The sequence below is a fragment of the Emydura macquarii genome, unplaced genomic scaffold (assembly GCF_026122565.2).
Source record: "Emydura macquarii macquarii isolate MOO-44397 ecotype Brisbane River unplaced genomic scaffold, CSIRO-AGI_Emac_v2 contig_2768, whole genome shotgun sequence".
Lineage (NCBI taxonomy): Eukaryota > Metazoa > Chordata > Testudines > Chelidae > Emydura > Emydura macquarii.
This window is the reverse complement of record NW_027132905.1, coordinates 39,792,144-39,811,905: the sequence shown is the minus strand read 5'-3', so window position 1 is coordinate 39,811,905 and position 19,762 is coordinate 39,792,144. Positions and strand designations below refer to the sequence as shown.

The 19,762-nt window shown below is 45.6% G+C and overlaps 1 protein-coding gene across 2 annotated transcripts; it reads left to right on the top strand.

Annotated features, from left to right (window-relative positions):
• TNFRSF14 (TNF receptor superfamily member 14) lies at positions 1-19,062 on the top strand. 2 transcript variants are annotated; one of them, XM_067567145.1, is made up of 8 exons: positions 1-385; positions 4,963-5,065; positions 6,453-6,578; positions 7,872-8,027; positions 10,917-11,007; positions 12,204-12,391; positions 13,497-13,513; positions 15,474-19,062. In XM_067567145.1, exons 1-8 carry the CDS (start codon positions 377-379, stop codon positions 15,585-15,587), a joined length of 804 nt encoding a protein of 267 aa, XP_067423246.1. In that variant the 5' UTR covers positions 1-376; the 3' UTR covers positions 15,588-19,062. The 2 variants fall into 2 exon arrangements, with proteins under 2 accessions (XP_067423246.1, XP_067423245.1); XM_067567144.1 differs by lacking the exons at positions 13,497-13,513; positions 15,474-19,062 and having other exon boundaries at positions 12,204-12,655.
• The last annotated feature ends 700 nt before the right edge of the window (positions 19,063-19,762 follow it).

Below are 19,762 nucleotides of genomic sequence, written 5' to 3'. Positions count from 1 at the left end.
GCCCTACAGAGCAGCCAGTTGGAAAGTCCCGGCTGCACAAGTTTAGTTTCACTTTCCCCTTTGTGGAGCTGCTGGGTCGGAGCTGAGCTATGGTTGCTGCGCCTTTGGACTTGGATTAGAACCTCGGGCTGGACCAGAACTTTGGAATTCTGACCCGCCCCCCTTTGCTACAGGGCCCAGGAGCTGCCGAGAGGAGGCAGTGGGGGAGCCATGGGCCGAGACCCGAAGACTCGGTGGTGGCCCCGGGCTCGCTGAGAACAGCGGTTTGGCAATGGCGGGGACCCGAAGGCCTCTCTGAGCTGTAGAGGTCAGAGGAGTCAGTGCCCTGCGGGGGGCAGAGGCAGACGCCGACGTCCTGCTGTCTGTTCTCAGGACCATGCTCTTGGTAAGTGGATCACAAAAGCTCCTGAAATAGAACAGAGTCAACTACATCGGATCCAACTAGCATACACTGGAGAGACACTGTGGGAGGGGTGGGGTGCATATATGGTGGTGGGGAGAGAGGATAGTGGGGGCAGGGATTGTGGGAATCTACTGTAACTAATAACAAGATCCCAGGGAGCTGAGTTTTTCACATTTATCGTTTTAACTAACGCCAACTAAACACCCTTTTCCCACCGGAGTGCTAGGTTGTTTATTCCTGGTTTGAGACAGTCTCTGTATTTTAGGAGCTATTGGCTCCATCTGGTGGAAACAGCAAACAATCAAAGTGGATCTTGAAAATATACTTTTTCCTCCTTAGTTAGGTAGGAAAAAAAATATCGCTGGGAGATTTTGGTTTGTTTTCCTCAGCTGATACTCAGACTGGGTGGGTCTAAGTGGATTGACCTTTCATTATGTAGAGTGGCAGACTTTTTTTTAACGGGCACGGATTTTAGAAAAACCAATAATCCTACCCAAAAGTTGCCATTTGAATGGGGAAATGTCTGAGGATTCGAAATTGACCCTAGCTCCTTGTATTGAATTTGCTGCTGCTCTAGCCCCATAGTTGTTTTGTATCTGCCGTTTCCTCCCATAGTTTCCATGGTTGTCTGGCTCCGAGGGACAGGCCAAGGCAGGGAATAACGCTTGGCCCACACGGAGACTGTGCTGCAATGTCTCTGTTTTGGGCTTTCCGTGGCCAGACTTCAGCCTTTCCATTTTGGGTGTCATGGTGTCAACTGAAACTGGTGCTAATTTCATCTGCATTGTGAGTACGCAGCAAAATGCACCATGAGTAAAAGGGAAAGAGATTACACTGGAAGAAAAAGGAATATGATTTCCAATGGCTAACAGGGTATCCCCCATGCTTCTGGATTTAGAAAAATCATAACAGAAAGTGGCTTTAGCTGAAATTTCAAAAGCCGCAGTCTGTGAATCCAACCCTGTCACTGTAATGCACACGTGTAGATCCAGACTAAGCTGATATGAGTAAGGGATTGAGGATCAGGTCCTAGGCTGTAAAGGCTGGATTCTGTCCAGACTGATGTCAGTAGAGTTACTCAAGATTTAAATGAGAGAAGAGTTTGACCCAGAATCTGAAGAATAGTAGTGAGGAAATAGCTAACTAGGGGGTTGTTAGGGCAGATACCACTGAATTGGTTATCTTAATGTACCCTCTCTACACAAACACACATCATAATATCATTTGAAAGCTTCTTATGTCTACTTTAAGACTGAGGGCTGATGTGGAGCTGTCAAGTGATGCCATTACCATAGAAATGGGGATAAACAGTGGCACCATCAACACGTTAAAATGACCACTTTGAAATATTTGCATTTGTTTCTGCTAGTTTAATAACTCCATGTATTATTTGAAGACATAAAATTGGATTTCTTTGTGACCTCAATGCATCACAGCAGTAAACTAAAGGGGAAAACAAAATCCAATAATAAATTTGTACAGACATCATGGAAATGTAATAGTGCCGGTAATATTTCTAGTCAACGTCATTAGCATCTTCTTGTTCATCATGATCTTCATCGAGAGTGCTTGCGCTACCACAGTCTTCATTGCCGTGGCTTGTACACTGTTCTGTCCAGGGAAGATTGTTCTGACTACAGACTCAGTGGATTGTACAACAACCCCTACGGCTACAGGCACAGAGAAAGTCTTGTAGTAGCTCAGATGCCACTGAGCCCTTGAAGAATACAGCAAGTAGCTCATCATCCACGTTTTTCCATCCACGTGGCAATGGTGACCTAATATCTGGTTTACTTATTGTATGAGTGAAGACATCCAAATCTTTCTTTGCCAAGATGCTCTTTTGAACGCTCTTCAGAAGGGTCCTCAGATGATGGGAGTTTGGCCTGTGACTTGTCCTTTTGATGGTAGATTGAGGCACAAGCAGTTCAGTTTTCTGTGGTCTCCTTTTCTTTCTTATGCAGAAATTGCAGCTTGTCCATTACTCTCTCCCAGTTTGGCAAGATCTTTGAAGTGGTAAGATCTCTTTGTTTTGATAAGATTACACACAGATTTTTTTCCCCAACAGTAAATAGGGATGATACAGAGACACATCCTATTAATGCGTGTACAGCAGGAGGTATGTTGCAGAAGTCAGGAATAAATGTGTCAGAAATTGCATGCACAGGTATGATGTGATGCTTGGCAGTTTTGCTGGTAATGGTGCCTGTTTCAATCCCCGTGTTATCTGTGTGTTCCATTTTTGGAAAAGAGTGAGGAGCAAGGACCAGAATATCTGTATGTAGTGATCTATGTACTATGGTTTCTTGGATACCAAGAGACACAAAAGCCATATTGATACGTACAGCATGCAGATCTCCTTGTGTCTGCTTCCTCTTGAATACTGTATGAGTCTTGGGCTCCTTCAACACCTCTGCTGGTGATGGACTTTTGCTACTTCACCATTGGAAACCTCTAGCAAGAAAGAGTGTTTATGTGGTGTGTGTTCAGGTGCATCTTGAAGCATATATTCACAGAGGAATTTTACAAGTGATGGCTTGTTGGGTACCATGTTTAGAAACTTTTTCCATGGCGGCAGAGGGCATCCCCCAATCACCTGGTATTTCTTGCATCCAGCCTTAGATCCCGTCCAATGCCGTCTTTCTGCAGTTTTACACTGTTGTCATATTTGTCAAAGACTTCAGTTACAGAATCAACTTTGTCAAATCCTTTTAGGACCTGCCTCAAGTATTCAGCAGCCAGTTCATCAAATGTGTGGAATTTGTCTCCAGGCATCATTTGAGTGATAGCCATGGCATCTCTGATGCACACTGTGGGTATGTCTACATTGGCTCGATTCTGTGGGATTGATTGAGCGGCAGTGGAGACCCGCTCAATCGATCTGGAAGTCGATGGCCTTAATCCACTCCCCGCAAAAAGAGTAACGCTGCGTCGACCAGAGGGCATTTCCCGTTGGTGTAGCATAGTGGGGACACTGCAGTAAGTAGAAGTTAGGAAATTGACGGGAGATACGCAAGCTACTCTACGTAGCTTGTGTATCTCCTGTCGACTGCCGCCAAAATTTGCTGGCAGTGTAGACCAAGCCTTGGATAGCATCAGTTAGTGTTATTGTGCTGCATAGAACAATAATAGACTTGCCTTGTCCATGCTGTGCATGGAATGAAATTGCAGAACCAAAGTGTTTTTTTAATCTTTACCTGAATACTGCTACTGGTCGTCAACCTTCAGTGTGAGACAGATCTGGTCAGCAAATTTCAATTCACAATACAGAAAGCTATTATAATCACTTGTGAAATACTTAGATAATTAAGAATGTGCAATGTGAAAAGATTTCAGGTCAGTATATAAGAAAATGGTGATATTTGTCATTTTTGCCACATGCTAAACCTTCATTTCTGAAAAAAACCCAAAAACTTGCCCATGCAAAATCAATAAAAATCTTTTAATACATTCTGGTTCGGTGGCTTTGACCAACAGCCACCATATTAAGGAGTTGAAATTAACTTAACCAGTAAAAACTGTAATCGCGGTCTTGTTGCTGTGTGTCTGGAACTGTGGAAAAAGTGACACTTTCTCATTTTGGTACCATCGTTTCATCTCGCCTACCGGCTTACAGCACCACATCACACCTCATCTACACATACATAAAATAAGCTTTCAAATGCTATCTGATGTGGGTGTGTATAGCGTGGGCACATTAAACTCCAAAAACATGCCTCTTCTTAGAGAATAGCAGCACAACTACCGGCCAGGAGCTGAACCTCTCAACTCCTATTGAAATCAATGGCAAAACTCCTGACATCAATTAGACATCATATTTAGGTCTTCAGAGGCTGCAGAGAAGACCTTTAGATACCAGGTTAGCCTCCTCCCAATCCGACTTTTAACGTGCTTTCCCCTCACACAGACAGACTGCAATGAGGGTTGGAATCAAGGCTCCAGCTGTCCCGTAGCTCAGTTGCTTTTTCTTGATCTGCTACACAGACCATGGTGGGATTGTTCAGGGTTTCTTTAAACCTTTAGCAGGAGGAACCAGGAAGGAGATGGGGCTGGGGAGGGTTCTAGCTATTCTTGTTCAGTGGCAGGAGAGAGCAGCTTGTCACATGACGCTTATACCCAGGCACATGATTTCTGGTCACTGAAGTTATTGCAGTGACATGCAGTATGTTAACGTTGCTTCCTACAGCAAAGGCGACATCACAAGACTCTTAGGGGGCCTGATCCTGCAGTATGCTGAGCACTTCTTGAACAGTGCCCAGTGCCCTAACTCCTATTGATGTCAGTGGTGTCTCTGTACCAGGATGTTCTCCCAGGGTGTGAGGGGGAGATGGAAGCTGCTTCATACACACTAGACCTCACTGCATCCGGGTCAAGGCTGAGAAGAGCTTGCTAGGAGTGTTGGCACTGTTGAATTCCCACCGTGAACCTGGGGATTCAAAGGACTTCAGGCAGAAGCATCCCGGTGCTAATCAGTGCCATGGTGCTATCAGTCCCAACCCATCTGCTTTTGAGCCTGCTTTGTGCGAATCAGAAACTCTTTCTTTTCTTCTTCCCTAAAGATTTTTGCCATTTTCTTGGTGACACAACTACCTCATATGGAAGCTTCATGTTTGCCAGGTGACTATGAAGTAAATGGCCAATGCTGCCCCATGTGCAGTGCTGGTAGGTATATATCATTGTTTCTTTAAAAATAAAGACCCTTCCCTAGAGAGTCCAATTGTCTGGCCCCCTCTGGAGAGCTTGTTCGCCTCAGGCCTGAGTCAGACACTGCACCCTCTATTATTGTGAATATACCTGGTGGTGGGGACACAAATCTGTCCATGCGAATGTCTACATTGCTTGTTATTCACCTGCCAGTGGAGGACATAGAGAGGATGATTCTTGAGGCCTGGGACACAGGAGATCCAGAAGGAGATGCACTGTGATCCTTTGGGCAGGTCCGTAACACCTCCCTTCCTCACCTGTTGGGGCCTGTCAGAGGCCAGGCCAGGTAGGATAAGCTTCTGGCCTGCTGCCTTCACTAACTTGGCTGCCTGTAAGCCTGTAAGCCTGGTTACACTGCTTTGGGACTGACGGAGCAGCCACAGCACCTGGCTAGCTGCTGGATCAGCTCTTGTTTCAGTCACTGACTGCCCATGGCTCGGATACATTTGTACGGGGCCAGCACATCGGTACCCGGATTGACTGTAACACAGTCAATACACTGTCCCCATTAAGATGCACTGTCTTGCTCTGCCCCTGGGCGTTTTCACGTACCTCACAACGGCTATTTCAACTGGAGTCTGGTTTGTTCATATTGAAGAAAATGTATTCACCCTTTGCCCTGCATTCCAGGTCCCCAAGCCCTTCCCAGCCATTCCCCAGATCTTCACAGTTACTTTATATCAGGGCCTCCTACTGATCTATCCTCCACACAGGGACCTCTGCCAGTCCCACCCCAGCCACAGCCCTGCCCCAGGCAGCTGTCCAGCAGGTTGCTGTGGACACCAGCATTTCCCCAACCCCTGACCTCTCCCAAGCTGAGTTCAATCTATTTCTGATAGTACGATAGGACTGGCCCCAGGCAGTCACTTGCCTTCCTTGGTCCCCTGCCTCTTTTTGGTCATATGATCTCTCCAGTCACTTGCTTCACCTGGGAATTCTCCCTCCCACTAGGAGGAACTACAATACTCAGAACTGCAGGTTTTAAAGGGCCAAGATCCTGACTAGGCATAGTGGGGACACACACATCTGTCAAAGGACCCATGTCCTGTTACACAGAGTCTAAGGGCTACTGTACTAGCAATACTACTGATAAGCGAGGAGTGTGTTATATTATTTCTGTCTATGCTGTACCTGTGTTGTGCAGAAGTAGAGGATTTCAGGTATGTCAATCTATTTCTGGGCTGTTTCCCTTTTCTTTCTAGTGGTGGTGTGTGCAACATATAAAATCCACACACATAGTATGTGCGTTTGTCATACATAATTACCTGTTTTTGCAATCTCTGTATTAACACATTCAATATATTAGCCTAGTTTACACAGGAGCTAATTGTTTTGTTTGCTTTAGGGAACAAAGTTGTCAAAATCTGTACCCCAGATAGCAGCACAACGTGCATGCCATGCGTGGGCGACACATATACAGAGCATCCCAATGGCCTAACAGAGTGCATGAGATGTAAACTGTGTGATCCAGGTAAGGAAGTTGCTGTGTGCAGGGGGTGGATTTTAATTGTTTTTTCTGAGTCGTCTCCCCCGTCCCACACATACAAAAGCAGCCTAGTGGTTAGGGCACAGAACTGGAAGTCAAGAGACCTGGATTCTGCTCACAGGTCTCTTACTGAGTCCCTTTCAACCTTGGGCAAATCACTTTAGTTGAGATTTCTTGCACAGTGCATGGATTTAGTTGCACACCTTCCACTGATTTAAGGTCCATAGAATTATCCTGGGAGATAGTTCTCAGGAGAAAAGTGGGTCTCTCGCAGAAGTAGAACAAGCACAATAAACAATAATTATAATAAAAGATTTTAGATGGCATTCTTTGTCCTCGATCAGCAGCACTGTGTCCTTTGGTTCTGTATTATAGCCCTGGGAAGGTTATAACCTTCCCTTTCATATCCCAGATCCTGAGCAGTGCATGAGGAACACCGGCCTATCTGAGGAAAGGGGAGTGCCACAAGTGACTGTAAGCCACTGTTGTGCTCCTCTGCTCCTGGAACCCTCAGACTCTGTTCCTCAGCATGAATTAGAACAGCTCTAGTTTACCCCAACTGCCTATAGCCCCAAAGGGCTGGCACAACTGCTGGGGATTAACTGGGCAGCCAGGAGAAGGGTTTGTGTAGCAGGTGTTACCACAGCTCTACCCCACTCCAAAATCCCACTACAGTGGAGTGCTTCTCCAGTGCCCAGCTGGATTGGAGGATGAGGTCTTTATATGTGGCTACTGGGAGCCTGACTCTCCACTGCCTTTGTCATTATTTATACCAGTGCAGATGAATGCAGAGTGGATGCAAAGCACGATCTCAACTGCAGCTGAGTAGAGAACTCTGAAATGGTAGCATTTTGCATCCACAGCTGTGAATGCAACACAAGGTGCAAGGCAGCGGCGAATCAGTCTTCAGATGAAAAACAAGAGTTCTGTGGCCCCGTAAAGAATAACACATATATTTGGGCATGAATTCATGCATCTAATGAAGTGGGTTTCTGCCCATGAAAGCTTCTGCCCAAATACATTTGTTAGTCTTTAAGGTGCCACAGAACTCTCCTTGTTTTGCTGAAAACAGACTAACACGGCTACTCCTCTGGAAGTCTTCAGATGGTTCTGTTTACATGGCAAAACTTGTTCAATGGAATCATCATAACAAACCTCACCAGCTCCTGTGCCCGGTACCAGTGGGCCAGCAGGGACTGAGCATGCACATTTGTTTTTGCATCTGCTCTGTTTATTTCCCGTGTAAATATATTTGTGGTACATGTAACTTTCCTTTAGGAGCCAGACTGATAACAAAAGACAAATGCACGTATACGAAGAACACAGTGTGTGGCTGTTCCCCGGATTATTTCTGCAGTCTCCCCGCAGGCAGGGACTGTGAAATGTGTAGTGAGAACACTGTCTGCCTCCCCGGCTCTATGGTGAAAAGACCTGGTAAGGCAACAAAGCTTCTGTAATATCAAGACAAAACCTGGCAGGCACAGAAGGAATTTGGGTGAGGGCAAACTGGCTGAGGCTAGGTCTGCACTCCCATGTGCAGGGGTGTGAATAAGCCACCCTCCTAAGTGCCGGTGTGGACAGCGCTCTGTCGGGGGGGAGCTTCCAGACTGAGTGGGGTTGCGTGTTGGTAGCATGTTGGAATTGGTTTTAACCTATAGAGACAGAAATGGTTTGGGTCCTGACTGCCTCTGTCCCCGGGACACACTGCCACAGCTGACTTCAGCAGAGGTGCTCAGGATGGAGCTCCTTCAATATACCTTGGGGGCGGGGCAGGGGGGAGTGAGAAAGCTGCTGGGGGTCTGGAATATGCTATCCTGTCCTGGGTCCTGCCCCAGAGCCGGGCTATATTAATCTTCCAGTCCAGACATCTCCCTCTTAATATACAGGGGCCAGGGTCAGTGTGTCACAGGAGGTGATGAGATCAGACTCCTCTGGGTGTTGTCTGACACTCACATGATGCTCTGGCATGCAGCAATTTGCATTCGGTGGTGGGAATGTACTCACACGTATTGGCAACCCAGCGACACAGTGGCAGAGCGCAGTGTGAGTTACACTTTAACTTGCACACTAGAAACAGAGCTCCCTCGGACACTTGTTTGGGGCCAGAATTACACTTGTCAGAGTACTGTGCTACACACCCCTTTCTTCAAACAATGCCCCTTTGGGAGTTCCCGTGATGCAACAGACTTGTTCAGCAACATATTTTCTACTGGTGCAGAATTCCAGTTAATTGCACTGAAGCACATGGCTGGTGTAGACACATAAGTCCCTTTACTGAGAGCGTGGGTGTGGATCCTGGCAATGGTCCATTATTAAGCCATCTAATCAAGGGCACATGTGATTTCCAGACTAACCAAAAGTACATCATGACTCTTTGCTCCAGTAACTAATGAGGTTGGCTGTCCAGCCAGGCATGTGTTTCTGAAGGTGGACACTGAGTGGGGGTGATGTGAGGTTTAATGCTTTGAGATATTGGGATGGGAGCTACTATGGAAAAGCAGAGTATGTGTTATTACATTTACATGTGTCACCCATGCCATTCAATAGCATTTCTACACTGCCATAGAAAGGGGGTTGCAGAGAAGTGCAGGAAAAAGCGAACAGTCACCTTAGAATGACACTGTAGGAAGAGACATGATAAGGGAACAAACCCCTGGTAGTTAAACTGAGCAGTTATTAGGGCAGACTCTCATCCACTGCTGCTTTAATCAGCAGTAACATTATAAACCAGACACTACACTAAAGATGGGAGAGACATTAACGCATCTCAGTCCTTAGTCTCAGGAAAGAACAGATGGATTATTTGATGAGTAAGAGAAATGATGCTTTACTCAACTGTATTCTACTGGATATAATGTGCGTGCCCAGTTTTCTCTGAAAAACTCACAAAACAGCAGTTTGTGAGATGAGTTGAAAATGTGTAATCACGGTGTCACCATGCCAGTGAAGGAATAATGCAATCAGCACATTGCAATGAGATGTCTCAAACGAAGTAAATCCAGCTGAGCAAAAAACCAGAATTGGATCCCCTCCGAAATCTGCATCAAGTTGAGTTAAAGGAACACAGTACTGTTTAAAGCACCAATAGCCTTTGTGCTAGCAAGAGGAATGCCTGACTATGGAAAGAAAATGCTCAATGGCAGCTATTGGACCTAGAGGCAACAACTAATACAACAGCGTGGCCAGAGCATTTGTGCAACACGTTTCTGCAGTCTGCAAGTCCAGTGTCCAAAACTCGAATGCCCTCCATCACCTGTCCCCCTACCAGGGCCGTATGGAATTGGAGGCTTCAGAAGAAGACTTCAGGTGCATGACAGTGTCCCTTGATAGTTGTTATATTTACATTTCACCCCAAAGCTCTTTACAACTGGAATAAAATGAGCTCCAGGCTATATTCAGAGATGATTTCATCCACCCCTGAAATGTGGCCATCTGTAGGGTGGAAGAAGACAGCTATTTAAGAGTTCACAGCCTTGCATCATGTTAGGTCAGAAAGTGAAGAATATTATATTCAGTTCATTATAAGTAGAATTTAGGTAAGTGGAATATAATTCCTCCAACAGGAATTTGGTCAGGAGACGTGTGCATGAGTTTTCCAAGGCTCAGGGACCTCAGGTTTACACCTGATATGAAAGACAGCAGCACCTCAACTTCTCCTTGCACCAGTATATCTTCTTAGATGACCCAGAACCATGGAGTCTGAGCAGCTAGGGTAGAAATAGCAGGTGGCAACGTCACTTCCAGACACATTTTGGGGTGTAATTCTGGCTCCTTTGAAGACAATGGATTGGGACAATGCCCCAGGATTTCAGCCATGTCCCCCAGCCGGCATCTGCTTAGCTTGTGAGCACTGAGCATATCCCAGCATAAGTTGGTAGCATGGCAGGCTAAGTCCTAAATATTTTCAAATTCCAGCTGCCTTCTCGTCATTTCAGAAGCCTTTGTGCATTTAACCCCTTCACTGCTGTGTTCTGTTGCAGCTGTGGTGCTACTACACAACTTGGCACTGTTAATTAATTTTTACTATTCCTTTGGGATGTTGGCCCTTGTAGTGACATGTAGCAGGTATGTGGGACAGCAGGAGGTGCATTTTTCTCCATGTACCTGTGCTCTGTGGAGTACTGAAGTATTTAAGTACAGTGCAGGAAGAATATGCCAGCGCAGATCTATTCTTAAAGCGCAAACTCCTGAACTGACTGAGATGGCTGTGCATGAAAAGCTGTTGCACTGTGGTGGTGGTGGTGGTGGTGGAGGATGGGGAATGAGATCTCTCTGAAATCAAAGCTCCTTTAGTCCATGCATTCGGGCCTTCTTCTTTTATAGGCACAGAATTCAGTGACAACATATGTGAAGATTGCCCTGGTGGAACCTTCTCAACAACCAACATGTCACCCACCTGTCATCCATGGACCAAGTAGGTGACTCTGACCTCATATGGCCTTTTCCCTTGCTCCGACTTTACATGCTGCATTCTCTCCTTTCATTCATTATTAGTTCTTTGTACCTGAATTTTGCAGATACAGTATGTCAGACCAGGTTAGAGAGACCCTGATGTGCACCAGCTGGGAAATGTGATTCTAAATTAGTACGGCTGCGAGCCGTGTGTTGGGGAAATCCTTTCCCCAGGAATCCTTTTCCAGACCCATGGCACTCTCCATTAGGGCTGGATTAACCTCTGGGCTGTTTATGAAGGTGACATGGGATGTCTGGTGGATTCCAACTGCAGCCCCCTCTGCCAAATCCTCACTGCACAGTGACATGGGGGAGTGGAACCAGGCCCTGTGCCATACTACGAAGCTGGCCACCTATGCAGTGTAACAGCACCCATTCTGTGGCCAGAGAGCCGCCATGGCCACAGAGAAGGGGACAGGCTTTGCAAATATTAAGAGCTGAAAACCACGTCACAAAGACCTTTCTGCCTCCTTTGCATGGGCTGTTGGGAGCCAGCTCAGCCCCTGACCTATCCTGAAGCCTAACAGTGGCTAATGCACTAATGGGGTGCAGAGTCTCTAGCCTACCCCTGCTCCACCATAGCTCAGCTGTGGCAGGTGCATTCACATAGGTGAAGTCCTAGCCCAACTTCACAGCCCATCTGTCCCCCAAATCGTGCAAAGGGGCAGTAGAGCAATGGTGAATCTGGCCCTCGGGCTCAGTTAGGGCTCTGGTTTGCCCTGTAATGGGTGATTGCCTGAGGAGTGCCCAATTCAGCGTGCGAACCCCACTCTCTGTGCTGTTGGTACGTCATTAACGCTGGCGTTAAAAACACAGAACGCTACGCTGAGGAGCGGGCAGGGAAAAGCTTCTGAGGTATTGTCTGTATTTGTTTTTTTAAGTCTAACTCTGCATTTTCTTAACAATTTGGGCCTTTAGAGCTTAATTTCCAATGTCCAGACTTCACCTGCACAAAGGGCCTAACCCCGCAGCCTTGAAATGAGGGTGCGCTTGGCCTGTCTATAGACCGCAGGAACAGGCCTAGAATCTGGATGGAGTCTTATCACATTTGATCTGACTATGTTAAGTAGCCACCTGATGGAATAAGAGGTGCACCAAGACAGTGAGATGCCTGTGGATACACTCACATGTTTAGTAACAGACCTTCCTTCCTCATAGGTGCGAAGAGCAGGGTAAGGCAGAACTAACGCCTGGGACATCCACTTCCGATGTAGTTTGTGCAAAAAGCAGCGTTAATGTAGCGTCGGTGGTGGCTGTTATACTCTCGGTTTTATTGGCCGGTGGAGCAGGAACAGCAACAGTGTACTTTTTACGGCGGAGGGCGAAGAGGAAAAACGGGGAACAACGTAAGTCAGAAAACCGCGGCACCCATGAAAGCTGTAAAAAGATCTCTAAAAGGGTCAGACGGGCAGTTAATATTTGGCACAATGGTCTTTGTTTCACCCTGGAGCATGCCAACCTGTCACCAGAACAGCCTCTTCAAACGAGTATCCCTGTGAAAGTCGAACTCTCCTTTCTTTAAAGCGTTGCCTTGAAGATCCACTGGCCCAAAGTTTGACCTGATTTACAGGGTGAACTGGCTGGGTCCCGGCCAGGATGCTGTGCTGTAGCACTAGCTACAGTGGACATGCCCTCTGCCCAGCTCGGGGAGACCCTCTCCCTCCCCAGCACATGCCATAAACCAACCTTTCTCCCAGGCCAGGTTCTGCAGTGGCTAAAAACACAGGCTGTTCCTATTCTCCAAGCAAACTAGACCCGTTCTCTCCTTCTGATGATCTTTCCCGATAGTGTCTGATATCTGTTTACAAAGTTCCCTTTTCCATTTGCTGGGGAAGCAGGGATGTTAATGGCACAGGCGTTGGTGCTCTAGTTGTAACCTCTTACTGCTTCAGAAATAAGCATCTCAGTTTCACCCAGTCATTTATCCACCAAGAGAAGAACACGGTTGTCAGGTCTAAGGGGGGAACATTGTTTACAGGTCATAGCTGGGGACTGGGAATCAGGACTCCTGGATTGTATTCTCAGCTCTGCCAATGACTAGAGGTGTGAATTCTGGCAAATTGCTCAATTGTTCTGTGCCATAGTTTAGCTGTTTGACATACTGCCCGCCTTATAAGGGCTGTGAGGCTTGATTCCTGGCTGTTTGCAAAACGCTTTGACATCCTTAGAGGTTTGATGCTGTATAAATGCAAAGCGTTGTTAGAGCACAAAGTCACTTACCCCCTTTCCTGGCGGGGTACTTCCTCAAGATGCTTCTACGCAGAGTGCAGAGTGCAGTTACAGCACAGTGGGGCCACATTCTGTGGATGTGCATACGTGGCCCCACTGAATCGCAGAGAGCTATGCATACATCTAAGGGCAGGACTTGGCCCTGGGACATTAATACATAAACATGTCAATACAAAATGCACCAGCCTGTTTTCTGAAGTGATTGTTTCTTTTTCTTTGCAGCTGCACAGGAGACAGGGGTGAGTTGTCTGGTCTTTTATTTACTATGTACAAGCAACTGGGGCAGGGGTTTGCTTGATGGTATGAGTATCTCTTCCATGGCGATGTCTGCGTGCTGCAGGAGTCTCTGATAACAAGTGTGTGCATGCGCGTGTGTGCGTGCGCGTGCGTGTGCGTGTGTAAGCTCTAAAGACCCCACTGAAATGCAAGGGTCTGGTCAAGCGAGATTAGTACTAGGTGCTCTTAAATCAGGAGACTTGGGTTCTAGTCCAACTCTGTCACTGACTCACTATGTGACTTTGGAGCAAGTCACTTAAACATTATGATCCAGATCCTCAAAGGTATTTAATGTCCATTGATTTTACAGGTATTTAGCTTCTGATTTCAATGGAAGTTAGGAGCCAAAAATCTTGGCGGATCTGGGCCAACGTGCCTTACTTTCTGCATCTGTAAAAGGCGAAATATATGTACACTAGGGGATACTACCAGACTTGACTCAGTAGGAGCGAACCCTTCCCCTGACACTGACACATGCATGCTCTGTGGCTGTGCAAGGCCCTGGAAGCAGTAGAACAAATGACCTGGGGTATGCATAGACCATGATTTGCTCCATGATGTTTGTAAAGTGCATTGAGATCCCTGAATGGCCGGTAGCATAGGAGTGCAAAATATTATTATTCAGCATTAAATGTGCTCCAGGCTCAAGGTCTGCACCACACTGACATATGTAGTGCAAACAATGGAATGACTCTTAGTAACAAATAGCTTTACTGACTCTTAATTCCACGCTGAGTGAGCATACTTTAAAGCAAAGGAACCTTTAAAATCTGAAGTTAAAATGGACTTTTCCCTTTTTCTTTTGGCCATTTACCTTCCCAGGCATGGAATCTGGAGCCTATTACTCAAACTCTTTGAACATATATGACACAGACAAAGTGGGTGAGGTAATATCTTTTATTTGACCAACTTCTGTTGATGGAAGAGACATGCTTTTGAGCTTCACAGAGCATTTCTTCAGTTCTGGAAAAGGTAACCAGAGCATCACAGCTAAATACAAGGTGGGACAGATTGGAGTACCTGATCCAGTGCATCAGATGCCCCACCAACTATGTGGGCAATACCAGACAATCACTACATTCTCGAATGAACTCACACTAGAAAAATGATAAAAGACAAAACCAGCATATCACCACCATATCAAAGCAATCACTCCATATCTGACTTATCAGTCTCCATCCCCAAAGGGAAGCTGCACAATACCTTCAAAAGACGAGCCCATGAGCTTGAATTCATTACCCTACTAGACACTAAAAATCATGGTCTCAGCAGAGACACTGGCTTTAAGAGTCATTACAACAATTTATAACCTACTAACCCTGGTTTGTCCTATGACTTGCAGAGGTGATAATTAATTGCCCACTTCCTTTTAAGTGGTGTCTTGCAACATGTGTTAACCTCTGATCCTTAACAATTCCTCCCAGCTTGTATTTAGCTATTACATTCTGGTTACCTTTCCTAAACCTGAAGGAGAGCTCTGTGAAGCTTTAAAGCTTGTCTCTTCCATCAACAGTTGGTTCAAGAAATGACATTATCTCGCCCACCTTGTCTCTCTTTCAACATTTTTGGTTTGGAAATAGGCATCTCTAGAACAGTTGCTGTTTTATACTGGGTTATCTATGTCTTTACCTTGTAGCCTTACCTGTTTTAAGATGATGTGAAATTAGCTAATTACAAAATCTAAAATCTGTATAGCGAATATTTGGATATTTTTATAAGAGAAAATTATGCCAGACAATATAACTTACACTTCTGTTCTAAGTGGGGAACTGCATTAAGTATTATAATACTTCGTCATAACAAATACGAAAACAAACTCTAAGAAGGAGAACTCTAGCAGGTGATAGGTAAATGTACTGGTCATTTGATGGATAGTAACTGAATGCTCATAATGTCTTTGTTTTACTTTGTCATATTTTAAAGGATGAGCCAGGAGATCAGGGTCTGCAGAATTTGCTACCGGATGGAGTGAATGGAGCTAATCCAACCATTGCTGTTCAGGAAACTAGTAAAAACAATGGCAAACCCACCGTTTAAAGGATCCGAACAATCTAGGCAAAAGCAGATGCATTTTTTCAAAGAGGGTGAAGAAAGAAAGCCATTCGTCAGGCTTGAAAGTGAAAGAGGAGGAACATAGAGAAAAGTCCTTACTACAGAGAGAAGGGAAATGGGGCATCTGATGCACTGGATGAGGTGCTCCAATCTGTCTCACCTTGTATTTAGCTGTGATGCTCTGGTTACCTTTTCCGGAACTGAAGAGCCAAGGATACTTTAGAGAAAGATGAATGATCAAGGACAGAAAACTGATAGGATTCAGTGACTGGAGGCCTCTGAAAATCCCCCTTCATTGCATTCTAGCAATCATCATCAATGTAACATTGTCTCTCTGGCTAGGTGTAATGCCTGCAGACTCTGGGCACTTGGTTTCAGTCAGTGGATTCACTTAAACTTTCATTTATTCATTAACATATTTGAAAGTTCCCACTCACATATCACAGTGATAATTACCTGGTATCCAGGAATCTCTACTGCCCCAGTTGTTGTTTTGACTACATTGGACCATGTGTATTCAAAGCATATTGTCAAAACAGATTTTATGCATAGCTTTTGTTGTATAATAGGGGAACAGCGACTGGCAACAGCAATTTTGTATTATTATACTTATGAAATCAATAGCAGGATCTTTTTCAGGGGACAAGTCCAATGCGCCATGTTTATTGTGAGAACGAACACACACACACACACACACACACACACACAGTTCTACAGAGATGGAGTATAGTTACCAGCCTCAGCTGCTTGTGTTAGTCCACTGGCCAGGTGGTTAAGGCACGAGAAGGGGGAGCAGGGCTCTGCCGGTGCGCACAGATGCTCCTGGAGGATGACTGTAGAACCAAACCCAAAGTCCTCATCTTTTTACCCCGTCTTTACAGTGATCCATCCCCATTCAGGTCTATAGATCTTGCTGTGTCATGTTGCTCTCTCATATCAATCACACGTAATGTTGCAAACATGACAGCTTCCCGTTACTTCCTGATTCCTGTTTCACACTTTTGCTCCTGGCTTGGGGGTTGACTCCCTTGGACCCAGGGTAATTTTGATCCTGCATTCTTCGGCCATATGGATCGTAAAAATTGTTACAACTAAGTTTTGCTTCACCTCCCTCCTGTTATCAAGAAGACTTAGAGTTGCCACCATTTACCTCAATATCACACACACACCATTCGTTCCTCAGTCACACTAACTAACTTCTCCTTCAAAAATAAATAAATAAATAAATAAAATTACAACTTTCAATTAAAGCTGCATTCCCCTAAGTAATATATGTATGTTTTCACAAAAGAGGGGAGTACAAGTTATTCTAGTACTAGAAATGCTAGGGGGCAATTAGCCATCAATATGGATCATTCCACTGACATAAAATAACAAGGCACAAACACAGTAACTGTTCTCAGCTATGAGCAAGACAATTGCTTGTATAACAAAAAGTCTCAAAATATTTCTAAGCAGCTAACCGAACTGTGAGATGTCACAAACAAAATGTGCACAGAGCGGCAAGATATTCCAAGCTACAGTGTTCCCAAGCACGTGTAAACAGGATTACAGCAATGGAGTCTAGGATGTTAAGAGGTCACAATTGCTCCTGCCTCTTGAACACTGCTAAAATAGTTGCTCTCCCCCTACAATATTGCTGTGAATATTAGCTCTTAATATCCCCTTTTAGATTAAATCTGCACATCTGTTGTCTTTTGTTAATCAGATTTGCTTTGAACCTTCTCTATGGATAAGATAAAGTGCCAGATAAGAAGTATGGTTGGAAATAAAGTTAAACCTTTTTTATGGTGATGATTGGAGGGTGGACTTACCATCTTGCTACTCTTGATGATGCAGCAATCGGACAGCTGAACAATCTAGGTATCAACTTGTGATGCATATGAAAGCCGAAGATAGTGAGTCACATTTTCCCTCCGGAGCAACTTTCCTGTTAGGCTCTAACAGTTAGAGGGAATAACGGGTTGTGGAGCTTCATTCATGAATATGTATAAGCATTGAAGTTCTTGGATGAGAGGCATTACAAAAGAGAAAAGCATTATTATTATTATTATTCCGTGGCATCATGGTAGAAGTGGGTCTTGAGGAGGGATTTGAAGGGCAGTGGTGTGGACTTTCTGATTAGTCCGGAGCAATGAATCAGGCACAATGGAGCTGTGGAAGAAGGAGCCAAGGTGTTTGTGGGAGAGGAAGATGAATGGGCGATGAATGCTAGCACCATGGGAAGCTTGGAGGTGCTGGGGGTGTTGCAGTAAGATACAGGAGCAGACAAGCAGGGAAAGGCTGTATTCTGAAGACTTTTAGAGTTAAGGAAGAGATGCTTGTTTTCTACAAAGTGCAGAAGGGTGATCCAACGGCAGGAATTACGGATACGTTCAGAGGAAGGTGGAGGAGTGTGGAAGATGATTTTAGCAGCTGCACTTTGAATGGATCCAGGAGGGGGCAGGTGGATGTCAGGAAGACCACAGAAGAGGTCCTGTAGCCCACTGCCTATCATATTGACTAATATTGTCTCATTGTTTATGGATACTGCCAAGTTGCTCTGTCTGTGTCCATCTGTCTCTTGTCTTATACTGAGATTGTAAGCTAGCTGGGGCGAGGACTGCCTTTTGGTTCTGTGTTTGTACAGCACCTAACACAGTGGGGTTTTGGACCACAAGTAGGGCTTCCAGGAGCTATGGTAATACAAGCAATAATTATAAGTAGTAGTCAAGACTTCCCAGCAGAGCCCCGGCTGGAGTGAAATAGTCCCTCGGAGTTCGCTGTCAGTAAAACTCTGCTCTGGTCATAGGTTAGGAATGGGAAGAAGCTGCGTTCTGGTGTGTTTTGCTTGGCAGTGAGGCATTTGCCCATGGCCATGTTCTCCAAAGCCCAATGTAGGGCGAAAGACTCTTCAGCACCGACACATGGATAGATCTGAGCCACAACATATGAAGCTGGGCTTTGGGTCAGTCCCTTGTGTAGTGATAGGGGCCAGTGAGGAAGGTCTGATCTGAGATGGAAGTTCCTGGGAGTTTGGAGGTGTTCAGACCTGAGGTTTTGGTGCCGGTCCTCTCCACTTAATTATGGTTGTTCGTAAAGGACTTTGAGATCCTTGGATGAAAGCTGCTAGAGGAATGTGAACAATTGTTAATTGTTAATAATAATTGTTTACGGTGTTACTTGCTGTGGTCTGGGGGTGAGAGCACGGGCTTGGCATCAGCTTCTAACCTGGCCTTTGAGGCACGTGCACCATTGCTGTGTGACCTGGGTAAACCACAGCGATCTGCCCTGCATGTAGAAGGAGGTAATAATATTGTAATAGGCTTCCCCGCTCCCCATTAGTTGGGAGTGGGTGGGTTTGGTTTCAGGGAGAGGCTGGAGGACTGGGGTTAAAACAAGTGCTTGTGGGGCGTGGGGCTGCCTGACCAGTTCTAGAGGCACCGTAATAGGGGCTTGACCGCAATAAAGTTTGGTTTGATATTTAGTCAATGTTGTCTCGCCTCATTCCTTTGGCTACCCTGGATGTTACCAGTATTAACCATCCCTGCCTGCCAGCAGGAGGGGAGCTTTGGTTAATGTCAGTGATGCATTGTAAAATCCTCAGATGAGAGAAAGGAGCGAAGTATTATTGCTAGACTCGCTCGGAAGCTACTTGGTGGTTAAAGCTAGGAAGCATAATTTACAGCAAGGAACTTCCTGGGGTTTGGCCACCCTTCCCCCCACCATTCACACATTTCCCACAGGCACAGAGGAGTTAAACTTCTAACTCAGCCCTGAATGATCTGCAGAGCAAAGTGCAAGTGCTCACTGAGTATTAATAACCATGCTCAGGATCTAACTACCCTGGTGTGTTGCTATTTCTCTACCCCAGGCATTGCACAGACCCCTTCATGCAACCCCGCAGAGCCTTTGCATCATCTCACCCTTGCTCTGGACTGGATCACTTCTGGCCCTGCTCTTATTACGCAGACCCTTTCCATGGAACTACTTTGCAAAACTTTCCACCTCTTAACTCTTTTACCCTCTTAATTTCACGCCCACGTGGTGGATTTACATGATTTAACCCCTACCCCCCTTATTTCCTTTCTCCGGCGTGTGTGTGTATCTGCACGGATATCCATAGGCAGCCCCTGTCAATGCAATCTGGGGCATCACCAAGGTCCTGCATCCCAGCCACC

What these genes read in the sequence shown, in the direction of transcription:
- TNFRSF14 (XM_067567144.1), top strand. An exon ending in ATGTAAACTGTGTGATCCAG is followed by an intron (nt 6,579 to 7,871) that starts GTAAGGAAGTTG and finishes ACTTTCCTTTAG; the next exon opens with GAGCCAGACTGATAACAAAA. An exon ending in ACCTGTCATCCATGGACCAA is followed by an intron (nt 11,008 to 12,203) that starts GTAGGTGACTCT and finishes CCTTCCTCATAG; the next exon opens with GTGCGAAGAGCAGGGTAAGG.